This window comes from Artemia sp. Qi Xiang Cuo, chromosome 14 (assembly GCF_049724085.1).
Source record: "Artemia sp. Qi Xiang Cuo chromosome 14, ASM4972408v1, whole genome shotgun sequence".
Classification (NCBI taxonomy): domain Eukaryota; kingdom Metazoa; phylum Arthropoda; class Branchiopoda; order Anostraca; family Artemiidae; genus Artemia; species Artemia sp. Qi Xiang Cuo.
Genome location: NC_142807.1, coordinates 58,345,830 through 58,362,780, shown reverse-complemented (window position 1 = coordinate 58,362,780; position 16,951 = coordinate 58,345,830). Strand labels below are relative to the sequence as shown.

General features: G+C 33.0%; 1 protein-coding gene across 2 annotated transcripts in view; it reads left to right on the top strand.

The window, feature by feature from the left end:
* Positions 1–16,951, top strand: part of Ctns (lysosomal cystine transporter cystinosin) — a 59,380-nt gene that overhangs the window by 24,114 nt on the left and 18,315 nt on the right. For both annotated transcript variants that reach the window (XM_089100788.1, XM_089100787.1), the window contains exons 4-6: positions 2,444–2,584; positions 10,579–10,798; positions 15,083–15,250. In XM_089100788.1, coding sequence (XP_088956914.1) covers positions 2,444–2,584; positions 10,579–10,798; positions 15,083–15,250 — 529 coding nt within the window. The remainder of the gene's footprint in view (positions 1–2,443; positions 2,585–10,578; positions 10,799–15,082; positions 15,251–16,951) is intronic.

Genomic DNA, 16,951 nt, shown 5'->3' with positions numbered 1-16,951 from the left:
AAAATGAGCCTGGGAGGGGGTCTAGTTGCCCTCCATTTTTTGGTCACTTAAAAGGAGCACTAGAACTTTTAATTTCCGTTCCAATGAGCCCTCCCACGATATTATAGGACCACTGGGTCGATACGATCACCCCTGGAGAAAAAAAACAACAAAAAACAAATAAACAATCATCCGTGATCTTTCTTCTGTCAAAAAATGCAAAATTCTACATTTTTGTAGATAGGAGCTTGACACCTCTACAGTAGGGTTCTATGATACGCTGAATATAATGGTGTGATTTTCATTAAGGTTCTATAATTTTTAGGGGGTCTTTCCCCCTTTTTTCAAAAATCAGCCAAATTTTCTCAGGCTCGTAACTTTTGATTAGTGGGACTAAACATGGCTAAACTTACATATTTAAAATCAGCATTCCAATCTGATTCTTTTGATGTATCTATTGGTATCAAAATCCCGTTTTCTAGAGTTTCGGTTACCATTGAGCCGGGTCGATAGTTTGATAGTTTGGGTGAAGTTCTATTAAGGATTGTCCATTTGCGGGGCATTGGAGCCATTTGAAGCATTGGTGGAATCATCTTACCTGAATAGGAAGAGCTGATTCCCCAATTTGCCAAAAATTTAACATAACCTTGGAAAAAGAGAAGGAGTATCCAACGGAGAATGTCCTACCGGCTGGTGAGACAACTTTATATGGACTGGATGTTAAACTGGAAGACAAAGTTAAGCATGGTAATATCTGACAACTGGCGACATTGAAAGACGGGGAAACGGAATACATGGAAGGAAGGAGAAGGTTACGTGGGACGATCTTTCCATTGAGGAATTTTTCATGGGATAAGGAAATTTTCCATGAAGAGGGCGCCGGATTTCCCAGCATTATTTAAAAAACGATCAGAAATTAAATTTTAAAAAAATGTGTTTTTTCAATTGAAAGTAAGGAGCAGCATTAAAATTTGAAACGAACAGAAAATATCGGTAGAAACATTAGTCCCTTGATACATATTTTTTTTTCTTTTTTGAGCGCTTTGTTACCTGAGCCTCGATTCCGTTTGGTGAGTCCACCTATAACAGTCATAATAATAATGATATAATGTGATTTTTCAAGCTCCATCAAATGGCGCGGTCCGAGAAATTCCCAAAATTTAGTTAAGGATACATCATTAAAAGGAAATATCAGTTAAAAATTTAAGAAATACCTATTGATTTTGTGTTAAAATCCTTATAAATCGTAAAGTTTTATCTATTAGCTTATAGATTGAGATATTCAACAGTCGATATACAGGTCATCTATAATCATTTCGTTAATGGGCTTGTTAGTACGTTTTTTTCTTCTTTTTAGTGATTGTCAACTCTTCCCCATTCGGCACATTTATTGTATGGCCGTGTTTGAACTTTGTTCTCTTTTTGGCAATTTTGAATGTTTTATGTTGTGTTAGGGTATGTGTGCTTTATGTTGTGTTATGTTATGTGAAATAGTTCTGTTCTATTTGCCTCAAGCATTATTTACTTTGCTAATAAGGCACATTTCGGTTATTAAAGTCAGCACTTCAAAGCTTTTCTTGCGTTTTTCGCAAATTCCTTTACAGCTTAATCCTTATTTAATCCAAAGTCAACAAAGTTTATTTCAGCTTCCATCTGTTGATCTAAAGACGCGTAAAGATATCCAGGTACTTAAAGCCTCCTGATGTAATCTTTATGGAGTGTTTACAAATGGGCCGTAGAGAACATCCAGTATTCTCAGTCTGATGTCTGAATGTCCTTTCTTAGACGCAATTTCATATTATAAAATAACACAATTGAATTATAAAATAATCCAATTTGAACTTCACAGAAAAATAAGTTTCAACGAATGATGCTTAGGTAGCAAATCATGTCACAGTCTTCAGGTTAGCTAGTGGCTGGCTGTGACTCGCCGACATTTTTAGTTATCTATAGAAAATAAAATAGTTAGGACTAGGCTAGTATGCAGAGTTCAGGCTGATTAAAAACAACTACTCAGATTCTCTTTTGGCAACTATGTTCTTTCTTATTTGGCCTAATGTAAAGAAAAAGTAAAAAAAAGATTTCATTCCCCTTTTTACTAGCTCGGTGTCATTTTAATGGAGCCTTAAGATAGAGCCATCGCATACTCATAGTCGTTATGGAATTGATAAGCTGAACGGTAGCTTGAGCAAGTAATTCCATATTTTATAAGTTACTAACAATAGTAGGTGCTATTTTATATATAATATTGTCTTTGTATGTATTTATTCACATTGAGAAAGATCGTTTTAAATATATTGGATTTTGGATTAAACAATGTTTGAGTTTGGAATTCCTGTTATATCGGACACGTTTTGACTATATTTTATTACCAAAATAGTAAACATTTGGTGGTGAAATAGTTTTTAAGAGGAATTGTTATTTAAGATTATTTTTTACCCATTTTATTTTTTTCTTCTTTCAGTTTGAGAGAGGCGTTTTTGCGAGTGACCGTAATAAGATCCTATGATTTATGGATCATTTGCCTAATTGTTGGATGGGTCTACTTTGCAGCTTGGTCTCTGTCCTTTTATCCTCAAATTGTGGAAAATTACCAACGAAAAAGGTAAGTTTACTTTTATTTGTCAATTTTTATTTGAAAAGAAAGGGTAAATAACCTCCATAGCCATTGATGTTGCATAGGGCGTCGAACTGACGTTTCAGTTACTGTTTCTTTTTTAAAAAGAAAATTAGCAAATTGGTTACCCAACGTTTTGGTAGCTGGAATCGAACCCCATGCCCTGTATGGCCAAGCAGAGCATTAATTCATTATGCTACATCAGGATGAATAATTAACTATTTGTCAATGACAAAGCAAAAGTAAAATTGATAAGGTACTTTCTATTTGTAATTTTTTTTCAGAAATTTGCTGAATATTTTTAAAATGGACCAAGGTGTACGAGTTCAGCATCAATGTTGAGCGGGAATCAGTACCGTAGACATTGAACATATTATTTTGAACATATTATTATATATAATGTCAAATAGACATTCTGAATAATGTGAAAATAAATGTCGAAACGCCCTAGTAAATAAAAATAATAGCACAAAAGTATTTTTGACATTCACAAATAAATACATAAAAAATAACAAGCTTGGTCTTAGAAGCGATTATTTACTCTTCATTTCAAACACATAAAATTTTCAAGACATAGAAATAGAAAAGCAGATGAAAAGCAGGTTTAGCAGCGTCCAGAGCATATCTGAAATTAAAGTATTTACTTACTTGTCAATCGAGTGTACTTAAGTTACAATATTTTAAAAATCTGGTCTTTTAGAAAGACCAGGTTTCAGAAAGACCATGAAAAAAGAGCTTTTCATTTCTTCAAATCTCAGTACAAGAAATCATTCTGTCTGAACCATGAAAAAAGGGCTTTTCATTTCTCCAAATCTCAGTACAAAAAATCATTCTGTCTGAATTTTCGACGAAAAGTTCGAGTAACTTGCTCAGAAACTTCAAATGGAGCACACATTTTTTAGTTGATGCCTTGTAAGAGTTTTTAAGCTAAAAAGTATTACTGAAACGCAGTCAAAATAATTTTGAAAGATTTTTAAGTTCTTGATCTTTATCTCTAGTTGATTTTATTTGCCTCATTTGCAGCCATTCTCAGCTGTCGTGGCCGTAGTAAACAACAACAAAATTTTAAGAATTTAATAATCCCTTTTAAGTTTGAAAACGCTCTAAAAAAGATCACAGTGCTTAAGATCAGGTATGCTGAGCGAAAAAAGGTAACCGAGATGCCAAAATATAGCTCGAAGTTCAAGTTCTAACTTGTACTAGTATTATGGCATCTCAAATAAATCAGAGGCAACGCTGTAGCGTTGCCTATAGTAAAGGCCATACGGCTCCAATGTTTTATTATTTATTTATTTTTTTTCCCAGAGGCACTTCATATGGAAGTGGTCGTCGTGGAAGCTTAAAAGGGGGCTCATTCGATTGGAAATCGAGAGTTCTAGTGCCCTTTTTAATAGCCGAAAATGATTGGAGGGCAACTAGCCCCCCCCCCACGCCCATCATTCCCCAAAGCACATCCAATAAAAATTTTGAGTTAGCCATTTTGTTCAGCGTAGCTGATTTCTCATTACAAAATATATTTTTGAAGAGGAAACTCCCCCACAACCCTCAGGGCAAGGGTTTTAAGTTATGCCCTGGGGGCATGTAAGGTTTTTATAGAAGGTGTTGCCGTAGAAACTTCAAAACAGGCTCATTCCATTGGAAATTAAAGGGCAAGTGCCCTTATTATGGTTGAAAATGATTAGAGGGTAACTAGCCCTCCCCCCGCCAATCATTCCCCCAAACACATCCAATCAAAATTTTTAGATAGCCATTTTGTTCATCGTAGTTGATTTCCAGAAAGAAATTATCTTTTTAAGGAGGATACTCCCCCACAACCCTCAGGGCAAGGGTTTTAAGTTATGCCCTGGGGGCATATAAGATTTTTATAGAAGGCGTTGTCGTAGAAACTTCAAAACATGCTAATTCGATCGGAAATTAAAGGGGTAGTGCCCTTTTTAATAGTCGAAAGATATTGGAGTGTAACTAGCCCTCTTCCCCCTCCCCACGCCCATCATTCCCCCAAACACATCCAATCAACATTTTCAGATCGCCATTTTGTTCAGCGTAGTTGATTTCCAAATAGAAAATATGTTTTTGAGGAGGACACTCCCCCAAAACCCTCTAGACCAGGGTTTTCAGTTATGCCCTGAGAACATAAAAGGTTGTTATAGAAGGCGTTAATGTAGAAACTACAAAACTGGCTTATTCGAGTGGAAATTAAACAGCTTGTACCTTTTGTGATAGGCAAAAGTGAATGAACTTTAACTAGCCCCCCCCCCCACGCCGATCATTTCCCCAAACATATCCAATCAAAATTTTGAGATAGCCATTTTGTTCAGCTCAGTTGATTTTCAGATAGAAAACATGTTTTGAGGAGGACAATCCGCCACAACCCTCAGGGCAAGGGTTTTCAGTTATGCCCTGGGGACATATAAGGTTTTTATAGAAGGCGTTGCCATAGAAACTTCAAAAAAGGCTCATTCGATTTTAAATTCAAAGGGATAGTGCCATTTTTAATAGTCAAAAGTGATTGGAGGGCTACTAGCCCCCCCCCCCCTCTACGCATCATTCCTCCAAACACATCCAATCAAAATTTTGAGATAGCCATTTTGTTCAGCGTAATTGATTTCTTGTTAGAAAATATAATTTTGAGGAGGACAATCCCCCAAAACACTCAGTGCAATGGTTTTAAGTTAGGCTCTTGGGGCATATAAGGTTTTTATAGAAGGCGTTGTCGTAGAAATTTATAAATAAGCTCAATCGACTGGAAATTAAAATGCAAGTCCCCTGTTTGATATTCGAAAGTGATTTGAGGGTAACTAACCCCTCTCTCAAGCCCACCTTTTTCCCAAACACATCCAATCAAAATTTTAAGACAGCCATTTTATTAAACGTAGTTTTAAGTTCTGGAATTTAGTTCTTTGAGGATTACAACTCCCCCAAAGCCCTCAGGGCAAGGGTTGTAATTTAAGGATCCTCCTAATCCTTCATATTATTTCTTATGGAAGGGATGCTCGTATAAACTTTAGAGAGGGCTCATTTGATTGAACATTGAAAGTTCTTGTTCACTTTTTAAGATTCAAAAGAGATTGAAGGGCAACTAGCCCCTCTCCCTCCTCCACGCCCTAAATGCATCAGATAAAAATTTTGAGATAGATATTTTGTTAAAATAGTTCAAAGTTCTGATAACAAAAAACTCCGCTGTCGACACAGCCCACCAGGGCGCAGGGGTAGGCGTTGCAGGTTATGCCGTGGGGCATAAATTATTAAGGGGGGTTTATAAGTCAGAGGAATTGGCTTTGTATGGAAAGAACAAATAGGAGATATGACATAAGAAACAAAATATAAGGTAAAGTACTTATTATGTGATAGATGCGAATTTGCTTTGGCACACACTATCATATTGAAGTCAATTAAAAACAGCCGTGATCCCTTTGTGTCAGGAATTGAAATGGTCTAAACACCCCTATTGGAGCTATTTTTTCAATCCATTCATTGTTGTCAATCGCTGTCCACATGTTACGCAACCTGTGTATTGTTCATATATAAGGTTTTTATCAAAGAGGTAATCGTATAGACTTTGAAAAAAGCCTCATTCGAATTAAATTGAAAGTTCTAGATCCGTTTTTTAAAGTCTAGAATAATCGGACTGTAAGCACCACCCCCCATGTCATAAAAACTTGAAACTTTTTGCAATCAAAAACGAACAAAAATTAATAAAAAAAAACTTTCCAAAAAATAAGTTTTTCAAAGAAAAGTAAAGGCCATTTTAAACTTAAGCTTAGGAGATACTTTTTAAGTTACAACGTCCCTATTTTTTCATCAAATGTATCATCTTGTGTCAAGGCAGAAGAAGTTGGAATGACTTTTACTTACAACAAGAAGTGATTAAGACAGTATTAAAATTTGTTGCCTTATTCCTTTTGGTAAGTATGCCTAAACCCATCGTAAGTGGCTACTTTGTAGCTAAGATCTCAGTTTAGAGAGAATTAATTAAAAAAAACTTTCCAAAAAATAAGTTTTAAAAAGAAAAGCAAAGGCAATTTTCAAATTAAGATCAGCAGATACAAATGCCTTTTGATACTAAAGAACAAAGTGGCCGTCAAATACTACTCAGGAATACACGGAGCCCAAAACGAAACGTAATCAAACATAAGATCGTGTGAATAAACATACAACAAGTGTGAACGTCAGTGAAAAAATAAATTTCTGAGCGAGCGACGCTTAAATTCAACATCCAATTTTAGTTTCAAAAGACAACAAAAGGTTTGGTTTTGAAGTTTAAATGAAACTAAAAACGAACAGAAATTAAATAAACAATCAATACGAACAAACATACAATATGTATTAATGTAAATGAATAAATAAATCTTAAAACAAGTGAAACTTAAATTGAATATACATATCAAGTTTGAATCGAATAAAAATAACTACAAACAAGAGTTTGGGTATCGCCTTACTGCAGAAGCCTAAAACCTACTGCATCATTGGCGCTTTACTGAAAACAAATTATATTACAAATGTTTACTTTTGTACTTAATATTGAAAATAAATATTAAAATTACAGTAAAATTTTGAACTGATGAGCTTTTAGCAATTAATATCATTATGCATCAAATATTCAGTTTAATTTATTAGTTCTTTTGAAGATTGGTCAAGACAAATATAGTTTCACTACAAGCAAAATATGGATACTGCCCCATTCTTTAACTGTAAAAACCTAAAGCCTTCTGCGTCATTGATGCTTCACTGAAAACGAATTACTCGTATATTACATATTTATTATTTTCCAGTTCTTACAGCATTGAAAATGAAAATAAAATTACAATGAAAAAAAATTTTGAACTAATGGATCTTTCAACAATTAATATAATTATATATCTAATATTCAATTTGATTTTGTTTATACTTTCCAAGACTCTTCAAGACTCATATAGTTTTGCCATTTTTCTTAACTCTGCCATTTTTTGTAACTAATCATGTTAGTTTGTTATGAAAACATTCTATGGCTTCTAGGCATTTCTATTTGAGCGGAAAACTGCACCTCAAACTTTGTGGAACATGCATTTTCTTGCATGAAATACCAAAATATAATAAAATGTCATGTTTCGGAGTGTTCCACCACTCGCAAGCAAGTGCCCTTGGTATTTTTGAACCCGCATGGGCAATTTAGGGGGTGGAGGGTAGGTCAATTCTCGTATCAGCCCCATTCCGTCGTGGTATGGTTCACATTTTCAACACCTGGCATCCGGACTATCATATAATCTACCAAGCATACAACTACCCCAAATCAGTATCAATAAATAAATAAAACCCAAAACGAACAAAAATTAAAATAAATATTAGAGTTAAACTCGAAACGAGCATAAATTAATGTGAGTAGGGTTCAAAACCCCCTATGATTTCTAAAACCCAGAATATAATTTTTACTCAACTGAAAAAAAATTCAAATGAGTTTACTGTAAAAAAAATGTGCATTGCCAAATTAATATACATATGCTGATATTTATTTCCAAAGATTTTAACTAATTTTGCATTTCTTAAGGTTACAAAAGTGGAAATATTTCAAAGAATTGTTTTCAGTAAAGCGCCAATGACGCAGTAGGCCCTAGGCTTTTGCAGTGAGACGATACCAAAGCTCTTGTTTGTAGTTATTTTTATTCGATTCAAACTTGATTTGCATATTCAATTTAAGTTTCACTCGTTTTAAGATTTATTTATTCATTTACATTAATATATATATTGTATGTTTGTTCGTATTGATTGTTTATTTAATTTCTGTTCGTTTTATGTTTCATTTATAATTTAATAGCAAAATATTTGTTTTCGTTTTAAGCTTGATTTTCATATTCAATCTAAGCATTACTCGCTTTAAGATCAAGTTATTCATTTATATTATTACTTGTTGTATGTTTTTTGCTATGATTGTCTATTTAATTTCTGTTCGTTTTGGGTTTTATTTATTTTTTAATAGGAAATTCTGGTTGTTGTGAGTTGGAATTTTAGAAGGTATTTGTATCTCCTGAGCTTAAGTTTAAAATGGTCTTTACTTTTCTTTGAAAAACTTATTTTTCGGAAAGTTTTTTTTTAATTAATACTTAAAAAATGAACAGTTGCGCTGGAAAAAAAATCGTGAGTGTTTTCGGTTGCATGAAAGTTCACTTACCTTTACTATGTACCTTTACTACTTACATTACTACTACTACTACTACTAACAACTCACCGCAACACCAAGCCGCCTGAGGCCAACATAGCTACGCACGCTCCTCCCCCATCCCAAAAATTATACAAAGATGATCTCGACAACTGATTTCCGTGCGACAGGTGAGATTGAACCTGCGCACCCACTATTAGGGATTACGGCCATAACCGCTGCGCTATTGTACGGTAGTTACATTGCTTACCTTTTAATATCAATTATTTAATTAAATCCGTCATAAATAAATCAAAATAAATAACCTATAAAATAGAATAAAACAAAATATGAATAACTAAAATGAATATGAGAAACAAAATCAAGTAAAAATAACTGAATTAATTAACACCCACTATTGGGGATTACGGCCATAACCGCTGCGCTATCGCACGATAGTTACATTGCTTACCTTCTAATATCAATTATTTAATTAAATCCGTCATAAATAAATCAAAATAAATAACCTATAAAATAAAATAAAACAAAATATGAATAACTAAAATGAAAATGAGCAACAAAATCAATTAAAAATAACTGAATTAATTAACACCCACTATTAGGGATTACGGCCATAACCGCTGCGCTATTGCACGGTAGTTACATTACTTACCTTTTAATATCAATTATTTAATTAAATCCGTTATAAATAAATCAAAATAAATAACCTATAAAATAAAACAAAATATGAATAACTAAAATGAAAATGAGAAACAAAATCAAGTAAAAATAACTAAATTAAAAATTGTAATAACTAAATAGAAATATAAATGAAAACAGTAATTACAAATGTCTCCACCACTCTACAGTACTCAACTTCCTCCCCTTGCAGATCAATATTCAACAGTGAAGTGGGTTTATTGCAAGCCGAGAATGAGCAAAGCCTTTTTTGAAATAGCCAGAAAGTCTTTGACTATCTGGCGCTAGTCGAATAAATAGCTTTGGCTAGTTACTAATATACACTTGATTCTTTAATGTATTTTTCTCTACCCTATATTTTGATATGTTTAAATGGGATTAGATTAATACTTCTATAATACTTCTCGTAAATCGACCTTTACTCGGCCGTATAGATGTTTAATCGATTTCATTGTATTTAAATCTATTCTATTTTATGCGGCAGGCCGTATATGCCAGGCCGTAAAAAACGAAATAACCATCTTCAAGTCACAACGCATTGTGAGATGTAGATATTAGAGGAGTTTATGAGAGCATATCAGTGTCTTAAGCTGCTTTTACAACTTTTACAAGCTGCTTTTAAGCTGCAGGAGTATCTGCTTCTTATGATTGCACCTAGGAGGCGCATTATTGAGGTGCCTTGAGAAATATTTCTCAAGGAGACTAGGAGAGGGGGTGAACATTGTAATTAAAGTCCCAAAATATCATTTCTTTAAGAAGAGGGGGCCTTTCACTGATCTTGGTAAGAGGAAATCAGAGACGCATGCAAGTATTTATTCGGTAGAGGAAGTAAAGATTTGGGAAGGAAGGGAGTGTTTCGTACTTTGAAAAGCTAAAAACAGGCCAAATAAACTACAGATATAAGATCTAAAATTTGCGAAAAGCTTGAGATTTTTGGAGGAGCGGGTTATGGGCCTGGAGGCCTCGTTTGCAGATGTGTTATATGATTGTGTCTCAATTTTAAAATTTACCATCCTTTCTACTATCTTTTCTTAAATGGGGACAAATTAATTTTTGGCTTATGTTCTGCCAAGATATTATATGTACCCTTTATGTGATCTGCTCTCCACTGCTGAAGTTGCAATGTGGCTCTGATGAGTGATTTTTATTTGTAGCACATTTTATTTTTTAGTGTTGTTGGTTTGAGTCTAGATCTGGTCGTTCTCAATTTTTGGGGTCATACAGTTTATGGCCTCTTCAATTTTGGCTTATATTGGATACCTCAAGTTAAGAGAGAATATTTCAACAATCACCCGCTAGGTGTGCAACCAGTACAGCTAAATGATTGCATGTTCAGCCTTCATGCAATTGTTGCAGCAGGATTTACGTTTGCCCAATGTTTTGTATACGAGGTAAATATGGTTTATGTGCAAACCAGTATATATGTGTATTTTTAAAGTGACTGCCTCGTAAAAAAAAGACCTTTTCTTCATGTGAGGTTCATGTCATCCTTCTCTTGAATTATCCTACGAAAAACAAAGACTTTCTTTGAAAATTAAATAAGAAATTTAAAACTCAAGATGACCAGAAAATAGCTCATATAAGATTTCAAACTCATATTTTTTATGCGTAGAAAATTGCTATGAATGAAGAAATGGTACTTATAACGATTAGAAAATAAAATGAAAAGTGAACCCAAGGAGGGTGTTGTTTGTGTTGCCCCCTTCCGTATTAATAAGGCTAGAGTGTCATATCCATTTTACTGAAAATTCTATATGTTGTTTAAATCAAAAGTTTTGATTAGCCAGTCGAAATTTTGTCTATTTTCGAAAGTAGAAAGTTAAAAACACAACGTTTGTAGTGAAATTAAAACAACCAGAAAATTACTGCAAAGAAGGAACGAAAAAAAAATTAAAATAAACAAGGTAGTTCAACGTAAAATGAGCATAAATTGCCACAGAAAAGCCGATGCAGCCCCACAGACTCCCTTAAAGGAACTATTGTAGACACTTCGTTCTTTACTAAGTCTATGCTGACGCTCAGTCTATTAAACCTGACTTAGTTATAACAGATTTTGGGTAGATCTATGCATAAATATGTTAATTGAAAATCCAACTATTGTGGTTGCTCAGATTAACTAATATTTGTTGTCTAATTAACTAGTTGTCATAAACATAGTTTATTAAACATCTATATTTTTATTAAGTTCCTCTAGAAAACAAAACTTCTTCAAAGTCTTTTTCTCGTATATTATATACTCAACCGAATATTACCTATATTAGTATTAATTGTCACGAAATTGGAAGTTCAGTAGACTTTTGTTGAGGAAAGAGCCAAAAATACACCCACAATCACACCCACACACCCATAATTTTCATATTCTGCAACGTCTTTATTTTATTTTGATCTGGCTCCTAAGTCACAGGTACTATAAATGCACATTCTGTCTTGACTGGTAATTAGACGTGATTGAATAGCCCTGAAGCTCGTCATTTCTTGACTCTTATGGATTTGGGTGGTAGATTCTAAACCAACATTAACTTTAGTATCGTCACTTAGATGAAAATGCTTTAATTGTAAGATATACTCTGAAAATACCAAAAAAAAAACTATTTGAAGCATCAATACTAGTACTTTGACATTAATATTTAGACATTCAAAGATTTGATAATTAGATATTAATGTTACAAATACATGTTCAGGCTAGACTGGTAGTTAGACGGGATAGAATAGGACTAAAGTTCGTCTTTTTTTATTCTTATGGATTAGGGGGGGGGGGGGAGATTCTAAACCAACACTACTTTAGTATCGTCACTTTTATTAAAATACTTTATTTTTAAGGCATACTCTGAAAATACAAAAAAAAATTACTTGAAACATTAATATTAGTACTTTGGCATTAATATTTAGACATTCAAAGATCTGAAATTTAGATATTAATATTACAAATACATATTCAGACTAGACTGGTAATTAGACGGGATTGAATAGGACTAAAGTTTGTCTTTTTTATTCTTCTGGAAGGGGGGGGGGATTCTAAACCAACACTACTTTAGTATCGGCACTTTTATTAAAATGCTTTTTTTAAGGAATACTCTGAAAATACAAAAAAAAAAATTATTTACTTTAACATTAATATTTAGACATTCAAATATTTGATATTTATACATTAATATTGCAAATACATGTTCAGGCTGGACCGGTAATTAGACGGGATAGAATAGGACTAAAGCTCGTTTTTTTTTATTCTTATGGATTAAGGGGGGGGGGGGATTCTAAATCAACACTACTTTACTATCGTCACTTTTATTAAAATACTTTATTTTTAAGGCATACTCTGAAAATACAAAAAAAATTATTTGAAACATTAATACTGGTACTTTGACATTAATATTTAGACATTCAAAGATTTGATATTTAGATATTAATGTTACAAATACACGTTTAGGTTAGACTGGTAATTAGACGGGATAGAATAGGACTAAAGTTCTTCTTTTTTTATTCTTATGGATTTGGGAGAGGGGGGGGGATTCTAAACCCACTCTACTTTAGTTTTGGACTTTATTAGAATACTTTATGTTTAAGGCATGCTCTGAAAATACCAAAAAAATTATATCAATTAACATTTAGGTATTGAAACTTTGATGTCAATATGTTCTGACTATCAGTGCTGTATTGATTCTAAATAAGATATTTATTTTTTTTTAAATGTCCATCACAAGCCGAGACTGCATTTGCAGCATTAAAACAACAACGCTGAAAAACAAGTGAATAAATTGAGAAGAAGGTGAAATAACTTAACATCAGATACATAAAAATGGTTTAAAAGAAACACTTATGTAAAAGTGGCTACAGAACACGTTTATCAAGCGGGAAGATTGATTATAAGGAAAATCAAGAAAGAAAGTAAAAAGACACAAGTCATAAAGTGTTAAAATATAAAAATGAGAGTGAAAAAAAAGAAAGAGAGTAAAAAGAAAAAGACAAAGAAGTGAAAAGAGTAAGGAGAAAAATAAGAAAGAGAGTAAAAAAAAATTCAGTCATAACGTGTTAAAAATATAAGAAAGAGAGTAAAAAAAAAAAAAGTGAAAGAAGTAAAAAGAATAAAGAGAAAAATAAGAAAGAGAGTAAATTTACACAAATCATAACGTGTTAAAAATATTAAAAGCCTATCAAACTATAAAGCTTTCTAAAGGGACTAAAAAGATCAACAAAATGCAATTAGGGAAGAAAACGAAGGAACTAGTACAGATAAACCGAAAAGGATTTGGCTCTGTGGGCTCTGTAGCCCACAGAGTGAAGCAAAAGGAAAAGGGCTAAATAGTTTTACTGAAAAGCCCGCCTGCTGTTAAATAGAAGAAGAAGAAAGGATCTTTTGGAAAATGTGAACCGTCCAAAACCACCTGTAAAACAAAAGCCCTTTTGACCAAATTATTTCCCTAAATATAGTGTAAATATACTAATTTTGCGTAGTTTCCTCGGCAAGTTTCAAATTTTGTATTTTTCTATCAGTCTGTATTGTAGACATTGCTACACAGTTCGTAAAAACGGCAGTGGGTCTATGCTTCTAATATTGCGTTTTTTACGAATCTCGCCAATTCCAAAAAAGGTGGTTCCGGCCACATCTGCAACCCATTCCAAAAAGGAAGGCTTATTAGGCTTTCAGGCAAAGATAAAAGAATAGATAGACCATTTTTAATTAGTTCAGCAAGAAATTTTAACATACTTTTCCCATTATTTTTACATAACCATTCTAAGCATATCAAACTAGAAAGCTTTCTAAAGGAACTGAAAAGTTCAATAAAATGTAATTAGAGAAGAAAACGAAGGAACTAGTACAGATAAAACGAAAAGGATCATTTGGAAAATGTTAACCATCCAAAACCACCTGTAAAACACAAAACCACCTGTAAAACAAAAGCCCTTTTGACCAAATTGTTTCAATTATTTTTATATAATACCGGTTTAGCCTTTTTGAGGCTGCTAATCAGAGGCACCGGATAACGTTTAGCTGGTTCGTCTTCGGAGGCTGGAGGTTCGAACTCTAAAATCTAAAGTCCTGCCTAGCTCGAATTTCCTTACAATAATGCAGAAGAAGTGAAATATAAAATATTAGTTTTATTCTGAGCTAACCATTAAATGTTTGAACGTAGAAAAAAAGCTATAAACATTAATCGAAACAAGACAACCCTCCCATTATTACTGGTCCCTTTATATAGAACTCCAAATTTAACCTCTAGATGTACAGGGGCGTAACTTGCTATAAGCATGGGACCAACTGCCCCTCCCAGACCTTGGTTTGCTTTGATTTAGGAAAATTGGCTCCAACTCCCCCCCCCCTCCCTAGGGTTTTGACGAAATAACACCACTGCTAGGTGATAATTTATTGCTTAATATCTTATCTACAAATTTTACTTGCTTTAGTAAACACCTCAGTGCCCTACATGATTTGAAATTTTTACAGCATTGCCTTACCACTGTTAAAAGCTCATATCTCTAGTAAACACTATCTCTATAAAATCACCTTATCTCTATAAAACGTGATTTTTATATAAATTACTTTACTATATTTGAATCATAATTTTCCTCAAATATTGCAAGGGTCCTTGCTTAAGCAGCTTGTTACAGATATAGGTAATAAAAAAAAGTTTCTTTTTTCTTAAATTTGCTTCGTTTTTTTGCTCCTTCTCTTTCAGAGAACAGAAGGTCTCTCAGTTTTTGCCTGGACATTCCTTGGTGTTACTGTAACATTTTTAAGTGGCTGTCTTTCTGCTGTTCTATTAGATTGGATATCCTGGCTTACATTCCTTTACCAGTGTTCCTACGTTAAACTGGCCGTTACTTCCACAAAATATGTACCTCAGGTAATTTTAGCTTATTTTCCTTTTTAGTATTTGAATGCTTGTTCTTTAGTTTCACAATATACTGTAAATGTTCTAAGAAGAATATATAAATAATATAAAGATTATAATATATTATTATAAAAAAAAATCATAAATATAATCTACTATTATAATATATAATGTCTAAAATGAGATTATAATTTTGTGTATATTGTACAGCATTAGAATATAAGGAATGATGCACAAATTTCCTTTACATATTTCACTGTCTACACTATATGTGAAAGATATCAAAGAGTCTGGAATGGATCCTTACGGTATATCAAAATAGACAAGCTCTCTGGAATTATCCGTCCTCCCTGGTACTACCCTCCCTCCCTGGCATCAAAAGAAATGAGGAAGTGTGGCGTAAGATGCATCTTTGTCAAGTTTTTGTCCCATTCATCTCCCCACCGTCAAAAGTCCTTTCATGTAAATGATTTGAAATTACTAGAATTGTAGGTCTCGTTAACTTTGGGTAAGCAAAATTAAATAAGCTCTGGGATAACGCTGGCTTGACTTAATTATCAAACGTACAAAATTCTGGGGGAAATTTCGTTTTGGTCAATGAATAAAATTCGAAACGCATAGACATCTATTTAAAATAGTTAATTTTTAAACTTAATTAATTTATTAATTTAATTGAAATTAGTTTAAAAGTAATTGTATATATATTGATCATAAACCTTTCTTTGGGAAAGTTCCAATGTCTTTATTTTCAATGCATTTTTCAATGTCTCCCTTTCTGCGTGGGAGGAGGTAGCAAATAGCGGAGGCAAATGCCACTACTATTTTATTTGCTATTTGCCGTATACTAATTTTCAAGCTAGTAGGAAGAATAGGTTAGGATTTTTTTTTTTTACTGAACATTGCAAATTCCTTCTGAATATCACCAAGATTTACCGAATATCTGCAATGCTGTACTTTCTCGCTTTTGTCTACTGGCATCGTTTTAAACTTTGTTTAAGGAACCTTAAGCCGTTTTTCGAAAAAAAATGTCACCCATGTTAAAAAAAACCCTTGCCAAACTATTTCACCAACCTTTTTACCTACATTCAACTGTTCAAAAAATGTATTAATTAATGGAAAAAAGTATTAAGGCTAAAAGTTTTCTATATATACAGTTTACTTTTATATTATCTGAATAAAACTAAACTAATTATTATAATATATATATTATATGATATTATGATATAATTATACTATATAAGTTAATATATTATATCAATTAAAGAAGGAGCTAGTGAAAATATTAGGATACACGTAGATATTTTGGCAAATGAGTCTTCTATGTTATGGGAGTAGTGCTGAAGTATTTACGTTTTGCCTAATTTTGTTCACTGGCTGGAAAACATTTCGTGTTTTTTTTTTTGTTCTATTTTTCGTTTCTTGGATATTACAGAACATTACTTACAAAGAAAAGTTTATTAGCCTTGGTATTTTTTTGGCTTATAAATGAACTCTAAAAGTTTAAATCTTTTACCTTGGAATGGCTCTAGAAGTAAAAGCCGGGGTCCTATCATTTCGGCGAATCGTCACAACCACAAAACGTCATAACATTGAACCGTCCTAACATCTAAATTTTTTTTATAAGTTTACATATTAGTAATAAGTATATAATAGTTTAGAAACAAATTTCGGCTATATATTTGCACATCAGGGGGAGGGGGGTAAAGCATAGCA